General features: G+C 46.7%; 3 protein-coding genes across 5 annotated transcripts in view; 2 read left to right on the forward strand and 1 right to left on the reverse strand.

Annotated features, from left to right (window-relative positions):
* Positions 1-7,263, reverse strand: part of LOC126562225 (serine-rich adhesin for platelets) — a 233,243-nt gene extending 225,980 nt beyond the window's left edge. Inside the window, exons 1-7 of one of the 2 annotated variants that reach the window (XM_050218785.1) lie at positions 6,893-7,262; positions 4,578-5,695; positions 3,441-4,248; positions 2,599-3,364; positions 1,723-2,395; positions 839-1,491; positions 88-763 (exon numbers count right to left, since the gene is read on the reverse strand). In XM_050218785.1, coding sequence (XP_050074742.1) covers positions 88-763; positions 839-1,491; positions 1,723-2,395; positions 2,599-3,364; positions 3,441-4,248; positions 4,578-5,695; positions 6,893-7,246 — 5,048 coding nt within the window. In that variant the 5' untranslated portion in view covers positions 7,247-7,262. Of the gene's footprint in view, positions 1-87; positions 764-838; positions 1,492-1,722; positions 2,396-2,598; positions 3,365-3,440; positions 4,249-4,577; positions 5,696-6,892 lie in introns of both variants that reach the window. The other variant, XM_050218710.1, reaches the window with a different exon arrangement.
* Positions 1-22,830, forward strand: part of LOC126556789 (alpha-1B adrenergic receptor-like) — a 462,834-nt gene that overhangs the window by 49,146 nt on the left and 390,858 nt on the right. The gene's annotated exons all lie outside the window — the stretch shown is intronic.
* Positions 1-22,830, forward strand: part of LOC126563000 (rho GTPase-activating protein 190) — a 149,379-nt gene that overhangs the window by 20,689 nt on the left and 105,860 nt on the right. The window lies entirely within an intron of this gene.

Raw genomic sequence — 22,830 nt, forward strand, 5'->3', positions numbered from 1 at the left:
GCTTCCTTCATTTTTTTTCCGTTAATAATGTACTTTCGTACATAGGAAAACCAACAAAAACAAAATTGAGAGTGATCAAACTGTTACCTAATTTGTTGCTGCAACTCCTCGTAGTTGACGTAGTGTGAGTATCGATGGTTAAACACATCCGTATGGTGTATCGAGGTAGCGGTCGCTGACGGTCCAACGCCACCACCAGTACTGGTAACCGGGGGCGGTGGTGGTGGCGGTTGATAGTGCGGAGGTTGTGTATGGCCGTAAACGACACCAGAAGAAGCCGACCGTTCAACCGAGCTGGGATCGTAAAGAATGTACCGGGAGGCTGCATTATTACTGCTTGCTGTACTACCACCGGCACGCTGTTTCGCCATCGTACTGGTTCCTCCATTTTTTATTGTCCCGGTACCATTGCTGGTGTCAAGCATCGGACCACCGGTAGCTGATGTGCTCTGCTGTTGGGAGGGAATTGCCGCAGGACCGGTATAATCGATCGCTGGCTCACCGGAGGATCCTCCGGTGGAAGTGATTGTGCCCGTCGGTACAATCACATCCTTGCGATGCTTGCCAAACCGGAACATGTGTCCGATACCGCGCAACAACCCACCGCTCTTCTTCGCCCGCAACTTGGCCCCTTTACCATCGTTAAGGGACGATTGGAAGGGGCTGTTGCGCGACACGAAACCACCGTCCGGGAACTCGCCGGAAGTGGTGGTCATCGATGTGGGTGGACCACCGTCCTCGAGTAGCCAGTGTTTTTTCGCTTCTAAAATAGGACAAAAAAAACACGAGTTATATTTCCGACTCGGTTACACGGCATCTCGACCAACAAAATACTTACGCGTTTCTGCCGGTTGCTCGACCACTGCCCGCAATATCTCCTCCCGTCCACGGCCACGTGGTGTGCGTAGCGCGTTTGGACCACGCGGTTCGTCCGCCATCTGTATTTCCTGCACCATCGTCTGCAGCGACTCCAGGCTGGACGATTTCTTCATCCCAAGCGATGGTCCTAGATCGCCCAGCTGGTCTTGCGCTTCGGCACGCAGCAAATGGGCCGCCAGTGCAGCGGTTGTGGTTGGTTTCCCATTTTCGCCCTGCTGTTGTTGCTGCTTCAAACTGTTCATCCGTGCCATCTGGTGCAGATCGATCGATTCGAGTGAACCACCATTAGTGGGTACTGTAGCACCTGCCGCCATTAGCAGTTTACTATCACGGTCACGTTTTTCGCGCAGTTTTTTGTTGCGCTGATAGGTGCCGGTTTCTCGCGCATCCATGGCAGCGTGATGTTTCTCCGACATGGAGCGCCGTCCGATGGCATCCCGACTGAATGCGTCCGACGGTGGTGGATTGGTTTCGAGCGATAGCTGGGAAGCGTACGTTACGTCGGTACCGTTGGGAGTGGATGTGTTACCATTGCCCAGTATACCGACGCCGGTGTTCGGTCCGTTAGCGCCTGTACCATTACCTTCCAGTGAGCGTGTGATGTGGAACGTGCTATAAGTAAGAAAAAATTGTAAAAAAAAGTATGTTTATTTATTTATTTGTCACCACTTTGTACAATCAGTTAACCAACTCATTATGAAGTTTCCCAACCCCATTTTTTGTAAAACGCTGCACGAAAATAGGTGTAAATGGAGTCCCCACATGTGAACCAAATTCAAATTGTTATGGCGACAAAAACAAAGTTTAAATTGAGTAGCAGTATTAGCGGTCCAAAGTACTTACGGCGAGGTGGGTTCGGGATCTTCCTCGATCAGCACAACGTTGCTACCGTTCAGGCTGGTAGCGGACGATGTCGTACTCCAGTGATCCTTGGTCGCCATATAATAGCTCTCGTTGCGCAAACCGTGCTGGGCGGCCGGTGACGGTTGCACCAGGGACGAATTGGACGGTGCAAACGCACGTTGTCCCGATGGTCTTTGGTTGTTGGACGCATGATGCTGCTGCTGTTGCTGCTGCTGCTGGCTGTTCATCGTACTAGTGCTGCTGTTCGTGCTACTGTTACGGATGTAATGGCCACCGGTTAACGTATCGCTGCTTCCCCCACTGCCTCCAGCAGCAAGTCCAAGCGAGCTGGTGTGATGGAGTGAACCTGTACTGGTACTGTTCACGACTGTCGATCCACCAGTTAGCCGATCGAGCACGGGATTGCTGTATCGTTTGCTTTGCTGTTGGGTTTGTTGTGTAGATGCGTTCTGCGACTGTTTGTCGGCACTCAGATAGATCACTGTTGTGCCCGAGCTCGCACCACTACTCCCCATCTGCTGTTCCTCACCCGCACCATTGATTGAAGCTGCCGCCGACCGTTGTTCCATCGTTTCCAGCAGCTCCCCGGTACTTACTGGACGGGCAATGCGTCGTGCTATTTTGAGAATTATTTTCCCCGGATAGCTGCCACCTAATGATGTTCGCAGAGAATTTGTAAGGAATAATAATTAGCAATAGCTTATTGCTAAAAAAAAACTACAACATTGAAGGTTCAGGGTGACCACTCAAATCAGGATTTTAGATCGTGCTACCAGTTCTTTCCCGGGTTTTTGCCCAATTTTTCCCGGTTTTCCCGGTTGAGTGGCCTCCCTGTTCCGAAGGTTTTACCCATACCTGACTGTAACATTGCACGCCGTAGCGTGTCCATCGCTTCTGCATTCGACTGCCCCAACAGGGACACACCGTTCACGCTCAGCAGCTGATCGTTCATCTTAAGCCGACCGTCACGACTCGCCGCACCACCATGCAGTACACTCTTCACGAATATACCGAGATCACCATCCGTCCGGCTGCTGCTACCACTACCACTAGTGCTGCTGCTACAATTACCCGAACCCGTCTTGCCTTTCACACTCACACCCAGCCCAGCCTTCTCCGTATCGTGAACCGGTATGTGGAGCGTTAGAATCTCCCGGTTCTTCCACGCTGCACCGGCTAATAACTCTCCACCAGCACCACCGTTACTGCTATTGTTGGACGTCACACTGCCATTGCTAATATTACCACCGACTGCACCACCACGACCCACCGTACCTCCTCCACCGCCACCTGAATCGTGCTGATGATGTTGCAGCAATTCCGCAACGTGATTCGTGGACGCTGACTTCAGTATGGAGGCGAGCGGTTTCTTCTGGACGGTGGGTGTTTTCGGTGAGGACGTACCAGTCGCACCAGGACCAAGCTTTGGCATGGAGCGACAGTTTGCTACCCCAGTCCTGTTGTTACCACTACCACCGCCTTCCGTTCCATCGCCGTACATAGGGTCGGCGGATTTCGCTAGGCTGCTGCTGCTGTTCGATTGCTTTAGCGATGACTTTGGCATCACTGGTGGCGGTGGTTTCGGTGGCGAATTCTTTGGTTCACTTTCTACACTAAAACCCTAAAAAGGAAGAAGAAGAGAAAGATGTGTGTTACAAACCAAAAAGAAAAATCGCTTCAATGACATCGATCCTTACTATTTCACGCTCCTTCACATCAACCGCTAGCTCCTGTTGACGGGACACCACAATCTTCAGCGTTGCACCGTGCGGCGTACCGCGCAGTATCGAAACGACCTCCGTCTGCGATTTGCCCGTCATCGGTATACCCTCCACCTCCAGCAGCCGGTCTCCCGGCTTTAGCCGGCCATCCTCCACAGCCGCACCCTTGGGCAGTATGTTCTTGATGTAGATCGGACAGTGGCCACCGGCCGGATTGTCACGCGTCGTCACCGAAAAGCCTAACCCATGGTCACCCTTCGTGAGCGTAATCTCTATCCGCTTACCCAACTTGCGCGTGTTTGCCACCTGGAGGCTTGTACCGGTCGACGGTGCACCCGGTATCTTACGGGTCGGCGAAACCGTTGCCACCTTCGCTGCCGACGTTGGCTTTTCTTCTGCCTCGATCATCATCTGCTGCCCGACACGGTTGTCACGTGGATAGCGTGGTCCGCTACCACTCTTCACCAGCCGGCCACCAAACTGCTGTTCTGCCTTTCCGCGGTTTCGGATGCTGCTGCCACCACCACCGCCACCTCGTACCACCCGCAATCGTAGCTCCGTCGATGCGAGGCTCTTCTTTAGATGTTCCTGCACGGAACTTTCCGAGAGTCCGACGAGCTTGATGTTGTTGATCTCGAGGATCCGATCGCCCCGCCGCAATCGGCCCCGTTCGGCCCGACTGCCTGGTTCTACGCTCTGCACCAGCAACCCACCCCGTTCCATGTCCGGGATGGCCGTGAGTCCTAGCGGGCCGCCCGTTTCGTTCACCACCAGCAGCATTTCACTAAAGAGGGCAAATAATTGGCGTGTTACAATGTATCCAGATGTTTTATCTTTCTTGATGTTACAGGGAATTTCCAAGCAATTTTTGACACTTTCCTATGATTTTTGCCCCGTTCCCCAATTATTTTTCAATGTTTAAAATTAAGCTACACCTGCAATCATTCATGGAACCCTACAAATACCGGAAAGAGGTGAGTGAGGTCTTAAAGATCCAAAAGCTAATGTTTAGATACGCGACAAAAACCCTCGGAACGAGAACAAAAATATCGGGAACGCGTCAAACAATCTCGGAGTACCCTGTATTCCTCCTCAGAGCGACCAATTCCTTACCTATCCTTTTCCCTTATCGAATCGTACACGGATGCTTTTGCCTGTCCGAGCGGTTCCTTGCGCGTTGATTCCCTCGGCAGTGATTTGGACATGAAGCTATTGTTGCCACCTCTGCCCATCACCATCGTATCGCTCTCGGAATGGAACGAGCTGTGTTGCTGCTGTTGCTGCTGTTTTGCCTGCTGCTGCACGTAGCTCTGATACGTCTGATACCCGTACCCGTGTGCGGATTGATTGTGTGCCGCCGAGGAGGAAGAGTTGGACGAAGAGGAGGCAGTATTGGCTGCAGCTGTGGCTGCTTTCTCCGCCGCATCCATCCACCGATAGCCGGTGCCCGCTTCCGCACCGAGAAATTGCATCGATAGCCGCCCGGAACGATTGAACGCCTGTGGCAGTAGACTGTCGTGCTGCTGCTGTCCATCCTCCTCCGGTACGTTCCACTCTTCCTCCGCGAGCAGATGATGATGGTGGTGGTAGTGGTACGGTGGACCGCCACCATTTTGTTGCGGCGAAAGCAAACGATCCGGCGGTGGATCGCTGTCGCTACGGCAGACCGGTGCAGCTGACCACCGTTTACTTGTGCCCTGGTGGTTCCCGTTCGGGTTCACGTTGTACAATGGACTGCGCTGTTCCGTTACACCGATCTGATGTAGCGATGGTTCACTGCCACGCCGCACCTGCAGCCCTAGCCCGAGTGGTGCTGGTTCGTTTGCAAACACCTCGATGCAGGATGCACCACCCGGTCCTGGTACACCCGGTCCGGAACCTGGCCCACCGACGGTTACCATGTTGTCCGGGTTGCTATTAATGACTGATCCCGTTCCAGTCACCGTAACGACACCACCGTCCGGGGCAGGTTCACTGCCGGGACCACCCACTACCACTTTGCTTCCGGGACCGGATGTCTGGAAGATGTCGGGACTTCCTGTACCAACGGAGCTGCCGCTCGCACCATCACCACCACCTTGCTGTACGCCCGGATCCAACCCAACTGCGGCATCTTCGTAGTGTGCAATGATTTCTTCCCGGTCGTCAGCCACATCGCTGATGTGATCTTCCGGGTCGAGAATTCCGGACTGTGACTGAAGGTGATGTACAACTACCCATGTGTCTGGATTCTGTGAACAACACAACAATAAACAAGAAAGGTTATACATTAGTATTAAGTATTAAGACAATGAAATATGTCACTTAGACGAGTTCCGGTGATTCTTCCTGATCAAAGTTTTGCCAAGCAAGAGTACCTACCAAACGTTGCATCATTCGTACGTGTTTCTCAACACCGATAAACAGATATCTCAAGAGTATTACAACCAAAAAACAAATTCGCTAAAGCACGCAACTCTACCAAAACAGAAGATAGTTCTCTGTAGCATTAAGACGCAAGCTTTGAAAAACGTCTATATTCACTGGGCACCAAGCTCCAACTGGGGCTGGTTTCGCGTTGCACTACGTAACTAGTACGTGACTTTCCGGCGAATTCCAGCCAAGCCTGCGACAGAATACTTGTGACGCGCACTTGTGCGCTTGTGTTCCCTGTGCTTGCTACAAACCGCTCCGAATATCGTAAACTAACGATTTCCCAAACAAACCAGTGAGTCATACACACACTCGCGCATAACGGACACAATCAATCATAAACGCGTTTGATCAGTTACGTTGCACTGGTGGGCAAACAAGTACACTCGTCCACAAATTGTTGGAGATGTCTTTAATCGTACCGTATGATGCGTCTAATGCCGCTGTGTGATAGCAATCTACAATTGTACACCTTTTTAAGCCGATTGGGAAGTTTACACCTACTTACTACCCATAGGGTTTGATGGCATGAGGACATTCTTCTTCAATGCTTTTGGACTCTCTCAATCGGGTTGCTTCATTATCGCAACGTCGATGACCGCAACAGTGATGAGCTTCAGTAGGTCTCACCCAACCCTGAAACAGGTAGAATCGAGATCACCATCAACAACACACGCCGAGGTGCGATAAGATAAGGAAACGATTGTCAAGAAACTGACGCAGCAGGGTACAACAACTCAACCGCAAAACCTTGCCGTTTATGGTGGGTGGCGTTGTCTTACTAGGTTTACTGCTTTTTGCTCTTCAAATAAAGCCATCAAAACCTCGTTCGAAGTTGACAGTTACTTCAGTGGAGCTTCATTTCCGAAAGAACCCTAATAGTAGACATTTTTTTAGGACACAGGGTAATAAATTTCGACTTCAAGTGGACTTCGGCTTCAAGCCAGTACGATCTAGCAATGGTAGTAGAAGGGAATGGGGAAAGAAGTAATCTAATTACGGTCGGTGAGGCTTACTGTTTCGCAGTTCGGTGTGCCAGGTTCGGTGCAACAGCTGTTACTGGTACCACCATGCCGGTACTGGTAGGCGGTACCACGGGTAGACGACGAAGATGCTGACCGGCCACCGCCGACACCGTACCCGTCCACCTCCACCGTGCCGTCGGATCCTGTTTCCAGCGTTTCGCAGCTGCCCACCTTCCGGGGTAGGTTGAGCGAGTAGCTCTTGTACAGATACTGGCTGCAGTGCGGTATGCCTTTCTGGCGCTGGTGCACCTGATACGTGTGACGCCATCCGAAGATGCCGGTTATTTTGTTCGCCAGTGCCGGACACTTCGGTGGCAGCTCGAAGATGTTCGCCTTCTTCTTCATCCCTCACTAAAACATCTGTCACGCACACGCAAACACACTACTGTGAAGACTTTCGGTACAGTTGCTTCATTACTGGACGGCGTTGTTAGTTCCGGAGGTGTGCTAGAGTAGTTAGAGTTCCGGAATGGTGGGGGTTTCTCTTACATGCAAAAATCCTTCACCCTTAATTGCATTACACATTCAGGGGTTTCTTCCTTCTTTTTTTCTTCTACACAAACACTCTTTTTTTTGCATACACGCGCACAAAACCGAAAGATAAGACACCTTTACCTGGTGCTGGAAACAAACATGTGCTCAATAATTTCTATATCACCACACCATTCCACCGCGAATGGTGCCTAGGATTCAACAGCAGTCACTATTATATATGTTTCAGCTAATTTTTGGGTTGAACTTTTAGACCACAGCCATCCCTTTGTGCGGTGCAAACGAAGATGACACTATCACCCACCGTTTCGGAGAGGACCCACAGATAATTGGCACGGGAACGGTTATCTCAGACACCACACACACCTGACCAAGAGAGATAATTCTAGCCCCATCTTGAAGCACACAATCCCAGCAGAGGCACACGCAATTGTTGTTTGCAGATTTGAAGCAAACAATTTGCATATCTTCTTCCTAGCTCACCTCCCTCTAGTTAGCAATCCCTTCAGACGAGTGCGATACACTATCTGGAAGCTCTGGATGAAGAATCGCTAGTGCCCCTACTCGAGCTGCAAGTCGTAGTCACTATAATTAGCTTTAATACAACCCCCCCCCCCCCCCCCCTTTGCTTGAGTTCCCTCTCTCTAGAGGCTCTGCAGTTCTATGAAGGAATCTGATGTCATTCAGCGTTGCAGTTTGCCACTGCCGTTGCAATCTGGAACAAACTCAAACAAGATTCCGCAAGATTCGGCAATATCCTGAATCATCACTTCGTCTACTTGGCTTAACGACCTACTTGGTCACACCGGGCCATCAAATGACTTACTGCACTTATTGATAGCACGCAATTAGATTTGTCAGTGCTCACTACGGGGAAGTTTCACAAAATTTTCTTCACAGCTTCACCAAGATGGAAATCAACTTCCAAAGGAGTTACAGACGAGAACTCTTTTAGCGCTTTTGCGCTGCTCTCGTTATAGTTACAGTAAACCAGTTACTAGTATTTGCGCACCACCGCTTCTGAGGCTAAAAGCAAAATCAAACACTACGCGCAACTTCCAACGCCAAACGAATTGTTTGCCGATAGCATTACACGTTTTTGCTGGGAACTTTATTGACAGTTCGTTTATCGCAAATTAGCGTGTAGCCTGTGTGGTGTGTCTAAGGCAACTTTACCCAAAGATTACTGTGCGGTGCCGGACATCTTTCTTGGTGTCGAGATTTTCTGGAGTCTAATGTCTGGACTCTGGAGTCTCAAGTATTGAACTAAAGTAAGTCTTCCCTGACCACGGATTCTTTACCCGCCCAGTCGTTCAAGTAACTTTAATCATGTATTAGAGTATATTGAGAAGTAACCAACACACCAAAGTTGAGGGTTTTTAATCGCAAACTTCCACCACCACTGAAATTCATCACCCGTGGTTGAGAAGTTTTGAAGAAAATAGGCCATTTTCAGGTATGCTCTCGCTCTCGCACTCGGAAGACTATTATTTCTCAGGGTCCACGTTCAATGCAGCAGCAAAAAAAAAAAAAGATCGACAAAGCATCGAAATGCAATGCCCTTCATCATTCACATTCGCCATACCTTCTATACACTGTTAGCATTTTTACTGCTGCTGCTGTTATTACACTTTGCCGTGCCTACCGTGCGGGACTTATGTTTGTGCTGTCGCTTATTGCCTTCCCCCCCCCCGCCCCCTTATGCCTCCGGTTCTTCTTCCTTTTCCAACCCTTCCCCTGCCGCCAAATGGATGGTGGTGGTCATCGTTGGAACGCAAAACTGCAACACAACTGCTGGAAAGCGCCCAAGATGAAGCGCGAAAGAGAAAATGATACACGCGCGCGCGCGCAAAATTCAACGGGAAAACACGATGGGCAAAAGAAATTCATCATCGTGGAGCGGCCAAGTAGTAGGTTGTTGGAGTTTGAAATGCAAGAGGAGGGAGGCGCGAGATGAATGACGGACCATTGTAATAGAAATGTGCCAGAAGTAACGGAGCGTTCCGTCCGAGCCACACTGCGTGTGTGTGTGTGTCATGATGAAGATGGAACGGCAGAGATCGGTAATGAGATCGGACCCGACCACCCGGGACCAGTGTTTCGCGCGAAGGAGGAGAGCAGACCCGTTGCGGAGATTGGCAGTGGCCGAATGGTCGACCGCGATCTCTAAGTAAAGTCGGCTAAACTAAGCTAAACTAAAGAAAAAAAACGATAAAAATTAACCGGCCTGTTGATACTACTCCCAGGCGTGCGGGGGAGCATTTTCCGAAATAGATGAGGGACGGGGGGCGCAGTTAGCGCGATTTGATGGGAAAACTTCATGGCTATGGTAGACGCACACACACACACCGAAAGCTACGGCACCACCATACAATGGCGGTAAAGATATTGGAGGGTTATAATACTGTTAGAGACCTTCCTTTCGGATTTTACATCCGTTTGAACAACAAAATGACGATCTTTGGAGAGAGAGAGAGAAAAAACACCTGAAGGGTAAGAAAGACCCTGATGAGCCATGCCTAATGATACTAAGTCAAAGCTACGAGATACGGATATTGAATATACACGGTGGAATTTGCGGAAGGCAAAGACAAATGAGTTCTGTTTCTTGTTTGCAATCGATATCAAACAGACTGAGGCTGCACCAAAACAATTGTCTCAAAAATCTTCCAACTATTGATGCTAGTTAAGGCGATATCCATCTCATTGCGGACGTCTCCGTTTTAGCCGATATCAAACATCATCAAAATTGTCACCAAAATCGTCAATAAATTGAGGCTAAGTAGAGATATTCTTTGAGCTCTCTTGAGCTTTATATCTCTTAAGACAAATGAAACCTAGTCTCAATAATTTTAGCCATATCCTCGAGATAACTAATGGAACCTTGGGAAAATCCTTGGAGTAATCGCCTCTATCCGTATGTTTTAAGCACGAAATTTCGATCTCTTTCCCTAGTCTCGGTTGTATCTACTTTTCAGTTGGGGACTTTCAAGTATATAAACATAGACGATCGAGATTGTGTCCTCTTCCAACTGATGCCTCTGATTCTCCATCAAAAGCGCTCTTAAACTGTCAAAGCCTGAGTGCTTGTTTCTGCTATGGCAGGAGTGCTCAGAATGTTAGGGAGAAATTTGGACCAATGAGACCTAGCCGAGCAAAAGGACTACAATTTTGCAAAAACCTTGCCGATTATATTTGTAGAGCATAAGGTAAATCTCAGACTAATAAGACATAGTCTCAGAGGTAGTTTATGTCTGAGAATAACTACTAATATTCAAGAAGTGCTCAGAAGACGAACGAAGAGTCTTGATGCCTCTGATTCTTCAAAATTGCTCAAGAACATCAAAATTTTATCGTTTAAAGAATATAAAAAAAAACTAGTGGTGGGAAAAGGATTCTGAAAAGGATTCATTAATCCACTCTGACTCCGATGTTTAAAAAACGGATTCAACTCCGAAAAATAATCCAGAGTAATCCGAAGTTAAATGCAAAGCTTACTCCAGAGTACTCTGGAGTTGAATCGCGAGTAATCCGGACTGATATGCGGAGTAATCTCCGATATCATCTCTGGAGTTGCACTGCGGAATCTACTGAAGGTTAATCCGGATTGTTCTGGAGTCAACTGCTGATTACTCCAGAGTATACTGAAAATTTTGCTTCAGATTCAAAACTTAAATCGAAATCGCTGTCAACTCCAACAGTGTTCCTTCGGAGTAATGCCCGAATCAGACTCCGTGATAAATTAGGATCTGCCCATCACTCAAAGAAATCCTAACAAGAAAAAAAAGAGTATGCCCGGGATAAGGCAAGGAATAAGGAGGACACGCCTTATCATTATGTGTATAAATAAAATATATTTAAGATAAAAGACTAATTCTCCTGAGAGTTCTCCTTTTATTCCCCTTACTATCATCAAAAATGACTAAAATGTCAAAAATCTCGACTGATACGCATGGAGAATTTTGTCGACAATAAAACCAATGAGGTCTTTTGAGGTCGCTCTTGTTACCATCAATGTCAATCGTCATCATCAGAATTGAAACCCAAATCCTTCCCTACTACACTTGATACACCACTGCTGGGGGGGGGGGGGGGGCATTGACATGCCCGGCTCGCTGTAATTTACACCCGCCGTTTACGATTTTCATTCCATTTTTCGCAAACAATTGCAAACAAGGGTTGATGGTAGGGCAGACATTGGCCAGCAAACTGTACTTGGCAACACTTTGTGCTCTTATTGCTGTGCTTCTACTTATGGTGCCTGCAGCAGCAGGTAGAGGGTTGATGTTCGTGTTTGGTCGTGGCTGGTTGATTGCTGTTTTCCCTTCGATTATGATGCGAGTTTGAAGGAGAAAAAGTCAAACAAAACTACAAAATACACACACACATGCAATTTCCAATCTCCGCTCGAATAAATACACTCACACACACACACACACACACATTATACAGCATCGCCCAGATAATCACAACCCAGAAGAGGTGGCCTTTTTTTTCCTATACACTTTTGTAGGGTGGGTGATTGTGTTTAGTTGCAGCAGCAACAGCAGCAGGCGACGAACCCTCGTATTTTATTTTTGCTTTACCACAAATAAAATGTTTCGATTTTTTCCACCCGTTTTGTTCGATTGAAGCGATAAGCTCTGTGGGAGGAAGGAAAAATATTCCTCCTCGTTCTTCCCGCTCCGCTCCCACAAATCTCTCCTTTCGTTGCCTATCGCAATGTTTGATTAAATAAAATGTATTTTTTCCACGTGTAAGCCCAGCTGGGAGATGGGGGTCGCGGGAACTGCATCTCACGACCACGAGAGTTCAATGCAATGATAACAACACTTCACCCACCACCACGGAACACCGCTTGTGTGCTGCGCGAAAGTGGCGCGGCCCTCCTTTCCCTCGCACACTTTGAAGGGAAAAAAATAACCACAAAAACCCACCCAGCACACTTGGCACAACACTCGAAAAAGCGAAAGCGACCTGATCTTATGATCGAAAGACACTCGGGCTCGCGCATCGAGGTAGGTGAGATAGGTGAGAAAAAAATGGGGAGCAGGTTTGAGGATAGAGAGAAGGAGACTCCACCAATGTAACATGAGCCGTGCATTCAAACACATACACACACACAGACACACACGTGGTAAACACGTTTACACAGTTGCATTCGAAGATGGTCGCGGTGCGCCGAGAGAGAAATGGTTGGAAAAACATTTTTCGCTTTTCACATCCAATCGCCCTCTCAAATACCTCCCTCCCCCCCCCCCTCCCTCCTCTCGCCTCCCTCCACACTTTTTTCTATGTTGTCGAATAGCCGCTTCTTCGTCGCTCTTTCCGCTCTGAATGCAAATCCGTTTCGGAAGCTTCGAGTCGTACATTTTGCGAACAACTGCAACTTCCTGCAAACCTCTCCGCAGATAGGAAGTGCGCACAACTGAGCGAAGACTATTTTCCGGTATTTGAGTGGTGTGGCGAGATGCGTGTGTGCGTGTTTGGGATTGATTTTTTTTTGTTGTGGATATCAATCAGCTGTGGCACCGCTGATTCAGTGCGTCTCTACGCAGAGTGTCAAGTTGCTTCCGGCTTCCTGTTCTAGGTTCCGGTGCAGTGCAATGCGAGTTGTGCCCATCCGGTGGGCAGACAGTGGGAGGAATTCGTTGGGCGGAGCCGTTCGGTTCCAATTCCGGATAATGAAGTTGGCAACGGTTTCCTCGGCCATTTTTTAAGACGAATTTTACAAAGTTGAACATGATCAATTTGCTAGTGTCAAAGTCTTGGGAGGCGCTTTCCTCTTGATAACTTTTCCAAACGGTCACATACACTCGCACACATGCAAGCCTGCCGCACCCTTGGACAAAGGGGTAACGGCCAATTGTTACGGTGACCGAACCCTCTCTCATTGTCACTACCTCCTCATCCTCCTCCTCCCCCAACTTTACGTTCTCTCTTTCTTGCTGTGGCACACGGCTGGCGGCGACACAAAAAAAAAGCGATCGCCCGTTCTCTTTCGTGCTGCTGTTGTTGGACGAAATGAAAAGCTCTAATTGTTGTATTTGCTCTACAGCGCACACACACACACACACATAACCCTTCCATTCCAATTTCCTCTTGCCCCTTCACTTGAAGCACCTTTCCACGAGGGCCGCCGATCGAGTGAAGGAAACCGTACCAAGTGCGGGGCTAAAATATTTGCCACCAAACAGTTACCACCCCCTGCTCCGCCCCACCCCTCCCCGCGTTCGTGTGTTTCACATCCCCTACACTGCGCTTTTCCAGCCCACCCGCCCCCCCCCCCCCTCCCCTTCACAATGAGTCACACAAACATACACGCACGCGCGCGCACCTAAACCGTCTCCTCTGATGGAAATCAAAGTTTTGCAAAACTTTGAAAGACACCGAAAAACGCGATCGTGAGCTGGCTTTGGGTGATTGTTTTTTTTTCCTTTATTCGCGTTTCGTTTTTGCTGTCGCGATTAATTTCCAATACCACCCCACAACAGCTTGACAAGTGACAGTGTAATTCGAACGATTGGCTCACCACGACACAGCACGCACAAACACACGCACGTATACACACAGCCAGTGATTTGTGGTGTGGCTGCCACGGAAACCGACGCGTGACTAACTCTAAACTACTATCCACCAGCCGAACGAAACGGCCACGGCGGCAACCTAGTTGTGCTGGCTGGGCCACTGGCTTGCGAGAGCCCGCTAAATACCGGTGGCACAGTGGGCACACGTGTAACACACCACTGGGAATTATTTCAATAAGTTAAACCAAAAGAGTGACAATAAAACCTACTGCAACACCAACTACCTTAGTGGTACGGGAGGGAACACGATAGATTACAGGAATTTTACAAAAAATGAACATAAAAAAAAAGGTTATTAAAATCTGTTGATGCTACAGATAGTTAATTTTAAAACAAAATCTTAATGACCTAAAGAATCTGAATTGGATTTCAACTGGAACTCCCGATTCACAGTAAGGGATTGAATGAAATTCAGTAGAAAAGGTAGTAGAAACTCACCCCTATCACTTTGCGTGATTATTAATAACATCAAAAGCAAAAATTATAAATTTGTGTATATCATGCAATGGTGGGACCTTGATGACTATGATAAATTTCTCTTAAAATAAAAAACTCTGATTTTTTTGATAGCCAGCATCTGTCAAACAGTCAAGCACAGTTGAACAATTCGGCAAGCGCCACGGAAAATTTCAGCTTGTTGTCAGAATAAATATGCTAAAATTTTTAAGAATTACACCATGAGATTATAAAAGCGTGTTTCACAGTTAAAATTTCTTTAAAATCTTTTGAATACTGTTCCAGGGCTTTGCTGGCATGAGCTGACCATGGCAAATAATAATAATGAGGCTTTGGCGTTGGCTACTAGTAGTTGAGTTAGCAGCAAAAACTTAGGTCGGTCATCATCGACCCTAATAACGTGGCATGTATATTTTGAACTAGCTTTCTAGGAGCAAACCGAAATCGAAAGCGTTAAAAATTCGCCACAATATGCTCATTTTCCATTTATCTTTTAATTGTATAAAATCTTATTATACATTATTATAATATAATATTGATTGAAATAATTCTTGCCCATTGTGCCGCAAAATGAGTTTTAAAAAATTCAAAATATTCACTCGATCACGTTTAGGCTCTCTCCTCTCTCTTTCTCTCTATTTCGAGAGAGAAGCTAAACGAGAAGCTCTTCAGCAAAACGGCATAACGCTTGTTGTTGTTGAAAACAAACCATGCGCCTAAATATATGCAACCACCCGTACGCGCAGGGTTGTCGAATCAAAAGGACGTTTACGATCAAAAGTTTTAAGATTATTTACGTTTTATTAGAAAGTATTATATTAGCGATTTTAACTATTTTCGCTTATTCGATTATATTATCGATTATTATTATAACTTTAAAATGAGCTAATCGTAAGTTGTAAAAAGTAACCAATCTAGCGCATTTTTGTGTAGGAGCGTTTGGCATTTCTGATCTTGCGAATAAGCATCATTGCCTTGGAAAGCCTCGTACAGGGATAGAATAAGGATTTTAGAAATTCAATGCTAGTCCTAAAATAAAATCGTATTCCAGATTGGTTAGGAACCGTATCATGTCTGATGTGAATCAACCAAAAAATTATGAGTGTCTATATTTCTCTTGATGTTTAATGTCAGATACTAAGAAATTGAGAGACAGAACCTGTTATCTATTAGATGAAAACCAATAGCTCAATTTTCCTGGTTGGTCTAGGATGAGTTTAGTTGGATATCTGCTATTAATGGCCTTCTTTTATGAAAATTCGGAGCGTCCTGGGTGCACAGACGTTAGTGCCAACACACAACAAGGTACCGAGGTTCAAATGTTTAAAAAAAAAAACAATTAAAGAAATGCTTTAAATGAAGTTTTAGAAAACAATCATCCGGCAAAAGTTTTATGTGTCATTTTAAAATAATTTTAAGCATTTTATTGAACCAATATTAGGTTTGTTGCAGCAGCAGAGCAACCAGAGAAGAAACCAAAAACCGTCAGTGTAACATTTTTAGTATTAATATTTATTTCTAAAGGATCCGCCTGACCGTGGCTAATGCAAATGTATTCTATCGATCAGAAACAAATCACATAATTAATGTCAGCCACCTCGAACGCCTAGGTCTTTTACAAAAACATCTAAAAAAAAAATGCCATTTCTTATCGCTAATTGATGCTCGATCATAAAATTTGTAACGTCCGTTTGCCGCGTTTAAATGTCAATCATCCGGGAGAGTTCATTTTGCCGCTGGTTCATTCCTGCGGGATGTGTATGTGTATCGCTAATAATACAAAGCTCAATCAACGGATATTCGCAACGGATGAACAGGTGAACGCAACGTGTGTGCATGCGGGTAGGCTTTGCGCTTGTTTGTCGCTATGGCGACAGGCTGCGCAAAGAGGACAGTGTAAAGAAAAGTGACACGATCGAAAGAAAGAGAGAGAGAGAGGAGGTCGAGTTAAAGCGACCGGATCAACAGAACGTGAGAATGGAGGAGAGTGGAATGATCGTAATACGTAAGAGGAATACAGGATGATTGTACTGTTGGAGCGGGGTGGCGGGGAGGGAGCGAACGAAACGAGAAGCTTGCACGAGAACTCGTAAAACCGGTTTTTCGTTCTTTTTCTGTTGTTCCAAACACACAACCGTCGGTCGTTGCTTACTACAAAAAAAAAAACGGCCGAACAACACACACAATGTCGAAGGCTTTTTGCGCCTGGAGGATTGCGTAGATACCTTCGGCTTCACGATATGTTCTCCGTCCTCCATCCCTTTTCTATTGCTGCTTCTCCTGAGCTCCGTTTCCCCCACATTTTCATCTTTATCCGTGGCTGGGCTCCACGGCACGACGCATATCCATTCATCTCTCACCTATACAGACAGCCGGTGTGTCGGTGTTTCTAGCCAGCTTTGTAGGCTTCTTTGCTCGCTCTCTCTCTCTCTCTCTCTCTCTCTCTCTCTCTCTCTCTCTCTCTCTCTCTCTCTCTCTCTCTCTCTCTCTCTCTCTCTCTCTCTCTTTCTCTTACTGGCTCCTCACTGTTGGTGGTTCAACGGCTACCCTCTGCCCAACATCCACTGGCACAGACAGGCAGCGCGTCATCAACTGGTCATTTTATTTCCACGATGCACGTGGCGGCGTATGCATGCGGCCACACGGCCCATCTGCTGTGGTATGTGTGCGCGTATAGGCTCGGTTCGATTTTACTATGACTTTTTAACGATTTGTTGCCTACCATTCCCGGCAGGGTAAAGATCACCAGAGTTTAAACCCCTGTGGCAGTGAGGTTATGTGTCAGTTTCAAGAGCGGAGAAGGGCATGGAGGGACGGAGGACTGGGTACATGCTGTAACTTTGTTTAATCGACATTGTAGATGGCAGGCTTCATGAAGATTACGACCGAGCGCGCGCGTACGGTGTAGGTTTTAGGGAGGTATTGGTATGTAATGAAGATGTCTCTCGCTCCGCATCGGATCATGCAAACAAAGGGTCGGTTCTGTTTCCGTTGCGCAAGGTACACGGCTCCACCGTGTGGTGGACGTGAAGAAAAACCGGCTTACTATGGTCCAATTGTACGTACCCGCCCGCCACCGCCGCCGGGGACACCATGCTCGTGAGATCATCATTCACAATGATTCATTCGCCGAGCCAGAGAAACTGCGCGGATACTTCTCAATATGGCGAGCGCGCGCGCGCCCGGTACACTTCCAAACGTAGATCCTTCAAAAACCCAGCTTACAATATTACGCGCTACACTCTCAAGGATTCCCAACGTTTTTGAAACCTCCGCGAGAGAATCCAATCTGATGAATCATCTTCCGCGTCGCGACACAGCACCGCAAACCAAGCGCGCGCTGTTCTGCAAACAACAAACACCTCACACACTTTATTTGATGTACGCAGCAGCACAACTCACCCCACAACATGATCCGCCAACACACATACGCGGCTCCACAAATGGTAACAAGCACATGAGAGATACGGCCGCAGCTAAATATTTAATATACAACACCACCGAGTGCGGATCTAACCTTGCTCCATTGGCGCGCGTGTATGGCGATGATGATCACCATCAACTATGCAAAACGAGGACTAACCTCGCAACTGTGTCGTCTCCAAAAAAAAAAAAAAAAACATCCAAATTTCGTTCATTCTCACTCTCACTTTTACTTTATAGGATTTTTGGCTGGACGGGGGACCGAACCGCCATTGCGTAACTCATCCTCACCCGAAAAGATGGTGCACTGAGACAAAGAGTGCACAGAAGACATGCACACACACGCACGCATTTGAAGATCAGGTGCGAGAAAGTTATCGGCATATTAAAATCGAGATGAAATTATGCTACACACCATCTCGTGTTTAGTGAACATTGAGAAGGGGACCTTGCGATATTAGTTGCGTAGCAGTGGATGTATCTTAGGATCAGTTTTGACCGTGTGAAGCTCACACAACTCCCATGCGTCGTAGCTATGATGTGATGGAAACAATGTTACGAATTATTTGCAAAGTCATCTGGTGCCGTTTGAGGGTATCTCTCGTCACTCTTATACTCGCAAAAAAAACGCCAGGAAGTTGCATCAAAGTTGAGTGGCTCTCTGCCTTAGAAGATCTAATATCTGGACTCAAAAATAGGGTCCCACTGGATCAATCAACTGGAACCTGGAATCTGAACTGGATGTAAGATGCCGAAATTGATTTCGATTTAGATAGAGGATCTTCAGATCTATTACGGGCCTGATTATCACACACAAAATGTCAAGACAAGTTGTCAAAAACGGAAGAGTCGCATTATGACAGCCGGTTGTGTTGTCTGTTGGAAAAATAAAACTTAACGAAAGGCAAACTTACAAGTAAGTCCTGTGTGTTTTCAGTTCGTTTTCTTGAGCAGTGCCAAACAAAATGTGAGTATTTTACTTCAAAATGGATCTTCAAAAAGTATAGTCGGCCATCTTGCTGCTCATTTGGTTCCATTTCTAATGGAATGTATTTGGGCGAAAACGTTACTTTTTAAAATATTTCAACTTATTGAGCTTTATTGCTTTATTGAAATCTTTCCTGGATCCATTTTGGTAACTCCCCTCCGCAAGAAACCGCAGCGTAGCAGCCAACATTTCTTGTTGGAATATGGAAGAAAGAATATCGAGGAAAATTTCCTTCGACACACGAAACTTTTTCGTAAATCTGAAAAGAACAACCTCGAGAACATATCGAAACGGTTTTACAAAAAAAGTTTCGCTTTTTTTCAACCTGTGAACGCTTGATTAGTAAGTTCCAGAGGATCGAACATAATACGAAGCAACCGACGTTGGTTACTAAGATCTTCCGTTCAGTTCATTCATTATCACTACTGCTATCATCGCTCACATGAGTTGAAAAAACCATTTTGATATCCTTATATCAGCTAAAACACAAAATATCTTCTCAAGAAGAACAGTTGTTTACATTTTTGGATTTGTTTCTGTTGGTTTCATCACTTTGACAGATGGATTTTGACGATTTGACGAATAAAATTGCTTAACGAAACTTGTCCGTCACAAGAACGGTTTCATAATGAAAATTTATTTTCCGTTTGTATTGACAAGCTTGTCTTGAGACTTTTCCGTCTCTAAGAGATAATCAAGCCTAGTGTGTCCGTGTCCTGTGATATTTTAGATACTTTGTGAGATACTCTCTGTCCAATGTTCTTCTCTTCTTGGCTTAACGTCCTATAAAGGTCATACGGGATTCACTACGGGAGGACGGTCCGGATGGGATTTGAACTCCGGTCCTGCCGTTTGAAGACCGGCGCCGTTGTCGCCTGCACCACCAGGCCGCCCCCGATATCCGATGTTACGGCAGGTATATTTGAGGCACACTGTAAGCTACACATTGACGCATCAGTCTTTAATATGGTGTGTTGATGTACATAGCGCCTATGTTCTGTGGTATGAAGTATTACACAAGCTAAGCCCTAACTCATCGCTCTTGCGAAATAGAAACGTTCAATCACCAGAAGTTCTTGAATCTGCCACTAGCTTCAAGTCAACTCCTACATTCCAAGAATAAATAAAAAGCATGACTCTTAACTGATGCTTTTTAGTCATCACAACCATTGCGACGCCTGGTGAACATGAATGTATCGTCACTACCCAAACCCATCCCCAACCAACAGATGTGCCACAGTTATCCGGCCCAATGGGCGTTTACTGTAGCTACTGTACACGCGCCAGACCATATCTATCCCCCCTTCCCCGCAGGCGCCGGCGCGCGTGAGCTTCCCCATATGGGAGGGCATCAACTAGTCGCGACTCGTGCATATTTGCACCATCAAGCGAACAGACTCTCGGTCTGTGATTGTTTTTCCATTTACAGTTCCAACGCCCGCTCGGCGACAAACACCGCCATCTAGATCACGCGGAGAGATAAGTCCTCACACATCCAAATTGCACCGAACAAACCATCGACTGGAGAGCTATTTTTTAGCTCTATTTGTTTGGTGTGTCTCGAGAAGCGTTATAAAACCTTCGCACGAGACGCAACCAGCAAAACAAGTGTGAAGCACAAGATAACTCACGGCACGGAAATGGCTTAGCTGGGCCGTTTTTTTGTTTTGCTGTGTAAAAAAAAACGTTCTGGCGCTTGTTGAATGTGCGTAAGCAGTAGATAATGATAGAACTCATCGGTGATGAGTGTTTGTACAAAACAAACACGTACACGACCTTCCCACCACAATGTATCGGCAACAGCGAGGAAGGTAGTTTTGCAGGAAACAGTGCCCTCAATTAGCATGAAATGTAAGATAAGGAGGAATTTGTTCTCGAAGCAATAAATTTATCAAGTTGCCAACGACTCAGCTCTCGGAGCTCCCGTCTTGGTGGAGTAATATCTATTTACACCCTTTTTAGGCGGCTCCGGGCATATAAAGCGCACTTCCTTTTGACAGTCATCCTAACCTTGATCGGGCGTGTGTCATATGGAGAGGGGTGGGGGAGGGTGGTGTACAATACCCCGGGGATGGGGGGGGGGGGGTGATTATCGGTAAATAGCGCGTACGCCCCCAACTGTAATCGCACCGTCACTAGACTATTAAATTGCACGTTGCAGGGTTGTTCTATAGCCAACTGCACTCAATAAGAACTGTCATTTAACTGTTTGAGTCTTTGGTGACTTCAGTTTAGGCAACCGAAAATGTCAAAATATTCGAGCAAAGGAGGGTGTTGTCCGATGGTAGCGGCACCAGCGGCGCCAGATACTATAGATAGACTTAGCAAGAACTCAGCAAGACTTCAGAGTCAATCGCATAGTCAACTCTCGATGTCACAGGAATTGTAAAATTAGTATCCTGAAGTAGCTTACTGTAATCAACTCGCCTCTAGACTATTAAATGCGAGTTCACATCCTTTGAGTGGCCTTCCAACAATAATTATTGAAGCATTTAATGGCTTCAATCAAACAGCTAAACTCCTAAGGACTCCATTTTATTGAGAATGATAGAAGAGACCACTAGATAACCCCTGCAGCGTCACAACCTAAGAGGGACGCATTTTTGCACTTTATGAGTTAATCAACTCTCTATCCAGTAGATATAAATGTAAATAAATAATATATAGTATTTTGTTGTGTTGTCAGTGTATGGTTCGACACCTCCTGAAGGTTAATATAGGATCTCCATACCCTACTCCGACTCAATACGTCCACGGCGTACAGAACGGTAACATATCTCTCCAAATATTTGAGCTTGGATATCGTCTGTTCGTCTGTTGGTATCGTCTGTTCTCCATGTTAGGGGCGGCTGGTTGTCCTTTTGTCCTGGCATCCTGCGCGACTTTAATCAGCTAGGATGGCCCTAGTTAAGCCCTCCGACGAGACAGGGGGTTGGGGGAGCAGCAGTACGGATTCCCTGGGAAGCAGAGTATCAGTTGACGGTCACGATCTCGAGGTGGTAGAGGAGTTCTGCTATCTTGGTACGATCGCCACTTCGGACAACAACGTAAGCAGCGAAATCCGAAGGCGCATTGTTCAGAGGAATCGTACGGACTCCACAAACTCCTGCGATCCAGAAGACTCCAACAACACACGAAATGTACGATTTACCGCACCTTGGTACGTCTGGTGGTCCTGTACGGGTACGAGTCTTGGACTATGCTGACGGAGGACGCCAATGCACTCGCCATTTTCGAGCGGCGGATCCTAAGGACTATCTTTGGCGGTGTGTGCGAGCAGGGCGTATGCACACCGAGCTCGTTGACTGGATCAAGTGGAGTCTAACCTGTCGGAGGGAGATCGGATGCAGCCGTGGATGGAGGACTGCAGCCCTAGACCGAGTTTCCTGGCCATGTCGACACGACGTGCTCAATCCTGAGCAGGCCAAGAAGAAGGCGAAGAAGATAGTATTTTGTGGAACTTCAAGTAATAAACATTAAACAAGCAAGCACAACAATTATTGCTCAACAAACGATCAAACTGATCGACATATTGACCACTCCGCCATTTTGCGGAAGAGTCCAAATGGCTCTAAGTATTTCTCTACGCTAATAACTGTGTTGTTACTTAGAATTCCTGCCTGAACGACAGGATACTACCGTGTCCGGAAAAGTAAAGTGACATTAGCGCCCCTTGTTTTTATGTTTTCGTTTGCCAATATGTGTGTTTTTGACAGTTCTGTCACGTTTCACGTCACAACACCAATCCGGCTAGGAGTGATCAATTTGTTTTCGGAGCTGTGCGCCCAGTTTTTTTGTCCATATTGATCATGTCCAAGTTTGCGGAGTAGCTGCAGAAGCATTGCGGATGTTACAAAAAGCCTTCGGGGAAGAATTTATGTCGAAGAAAAATGTGTACAAATGGCTTCAAGGATGGCCGGTGAGAAGGTCGAAGACGAGTACCGTCCGGGGAGACGCCCACGTCGACTAAATCGAGGATTTGG

Source organism: Anopheles maculipalpis, chromosome X (assembly GCF_943734695.1).
Source record: "Anopheles maculipalpis chromosome X, idAnoMacuDA_375_x, whole genome shotgun sequence".
NCBI classification, from domain to species: Eukaryota; Metazoa; Arthropoda; class Insecta; order Diptera; family Culicidae; genus Anopheles; species Anopheles maculipalpis.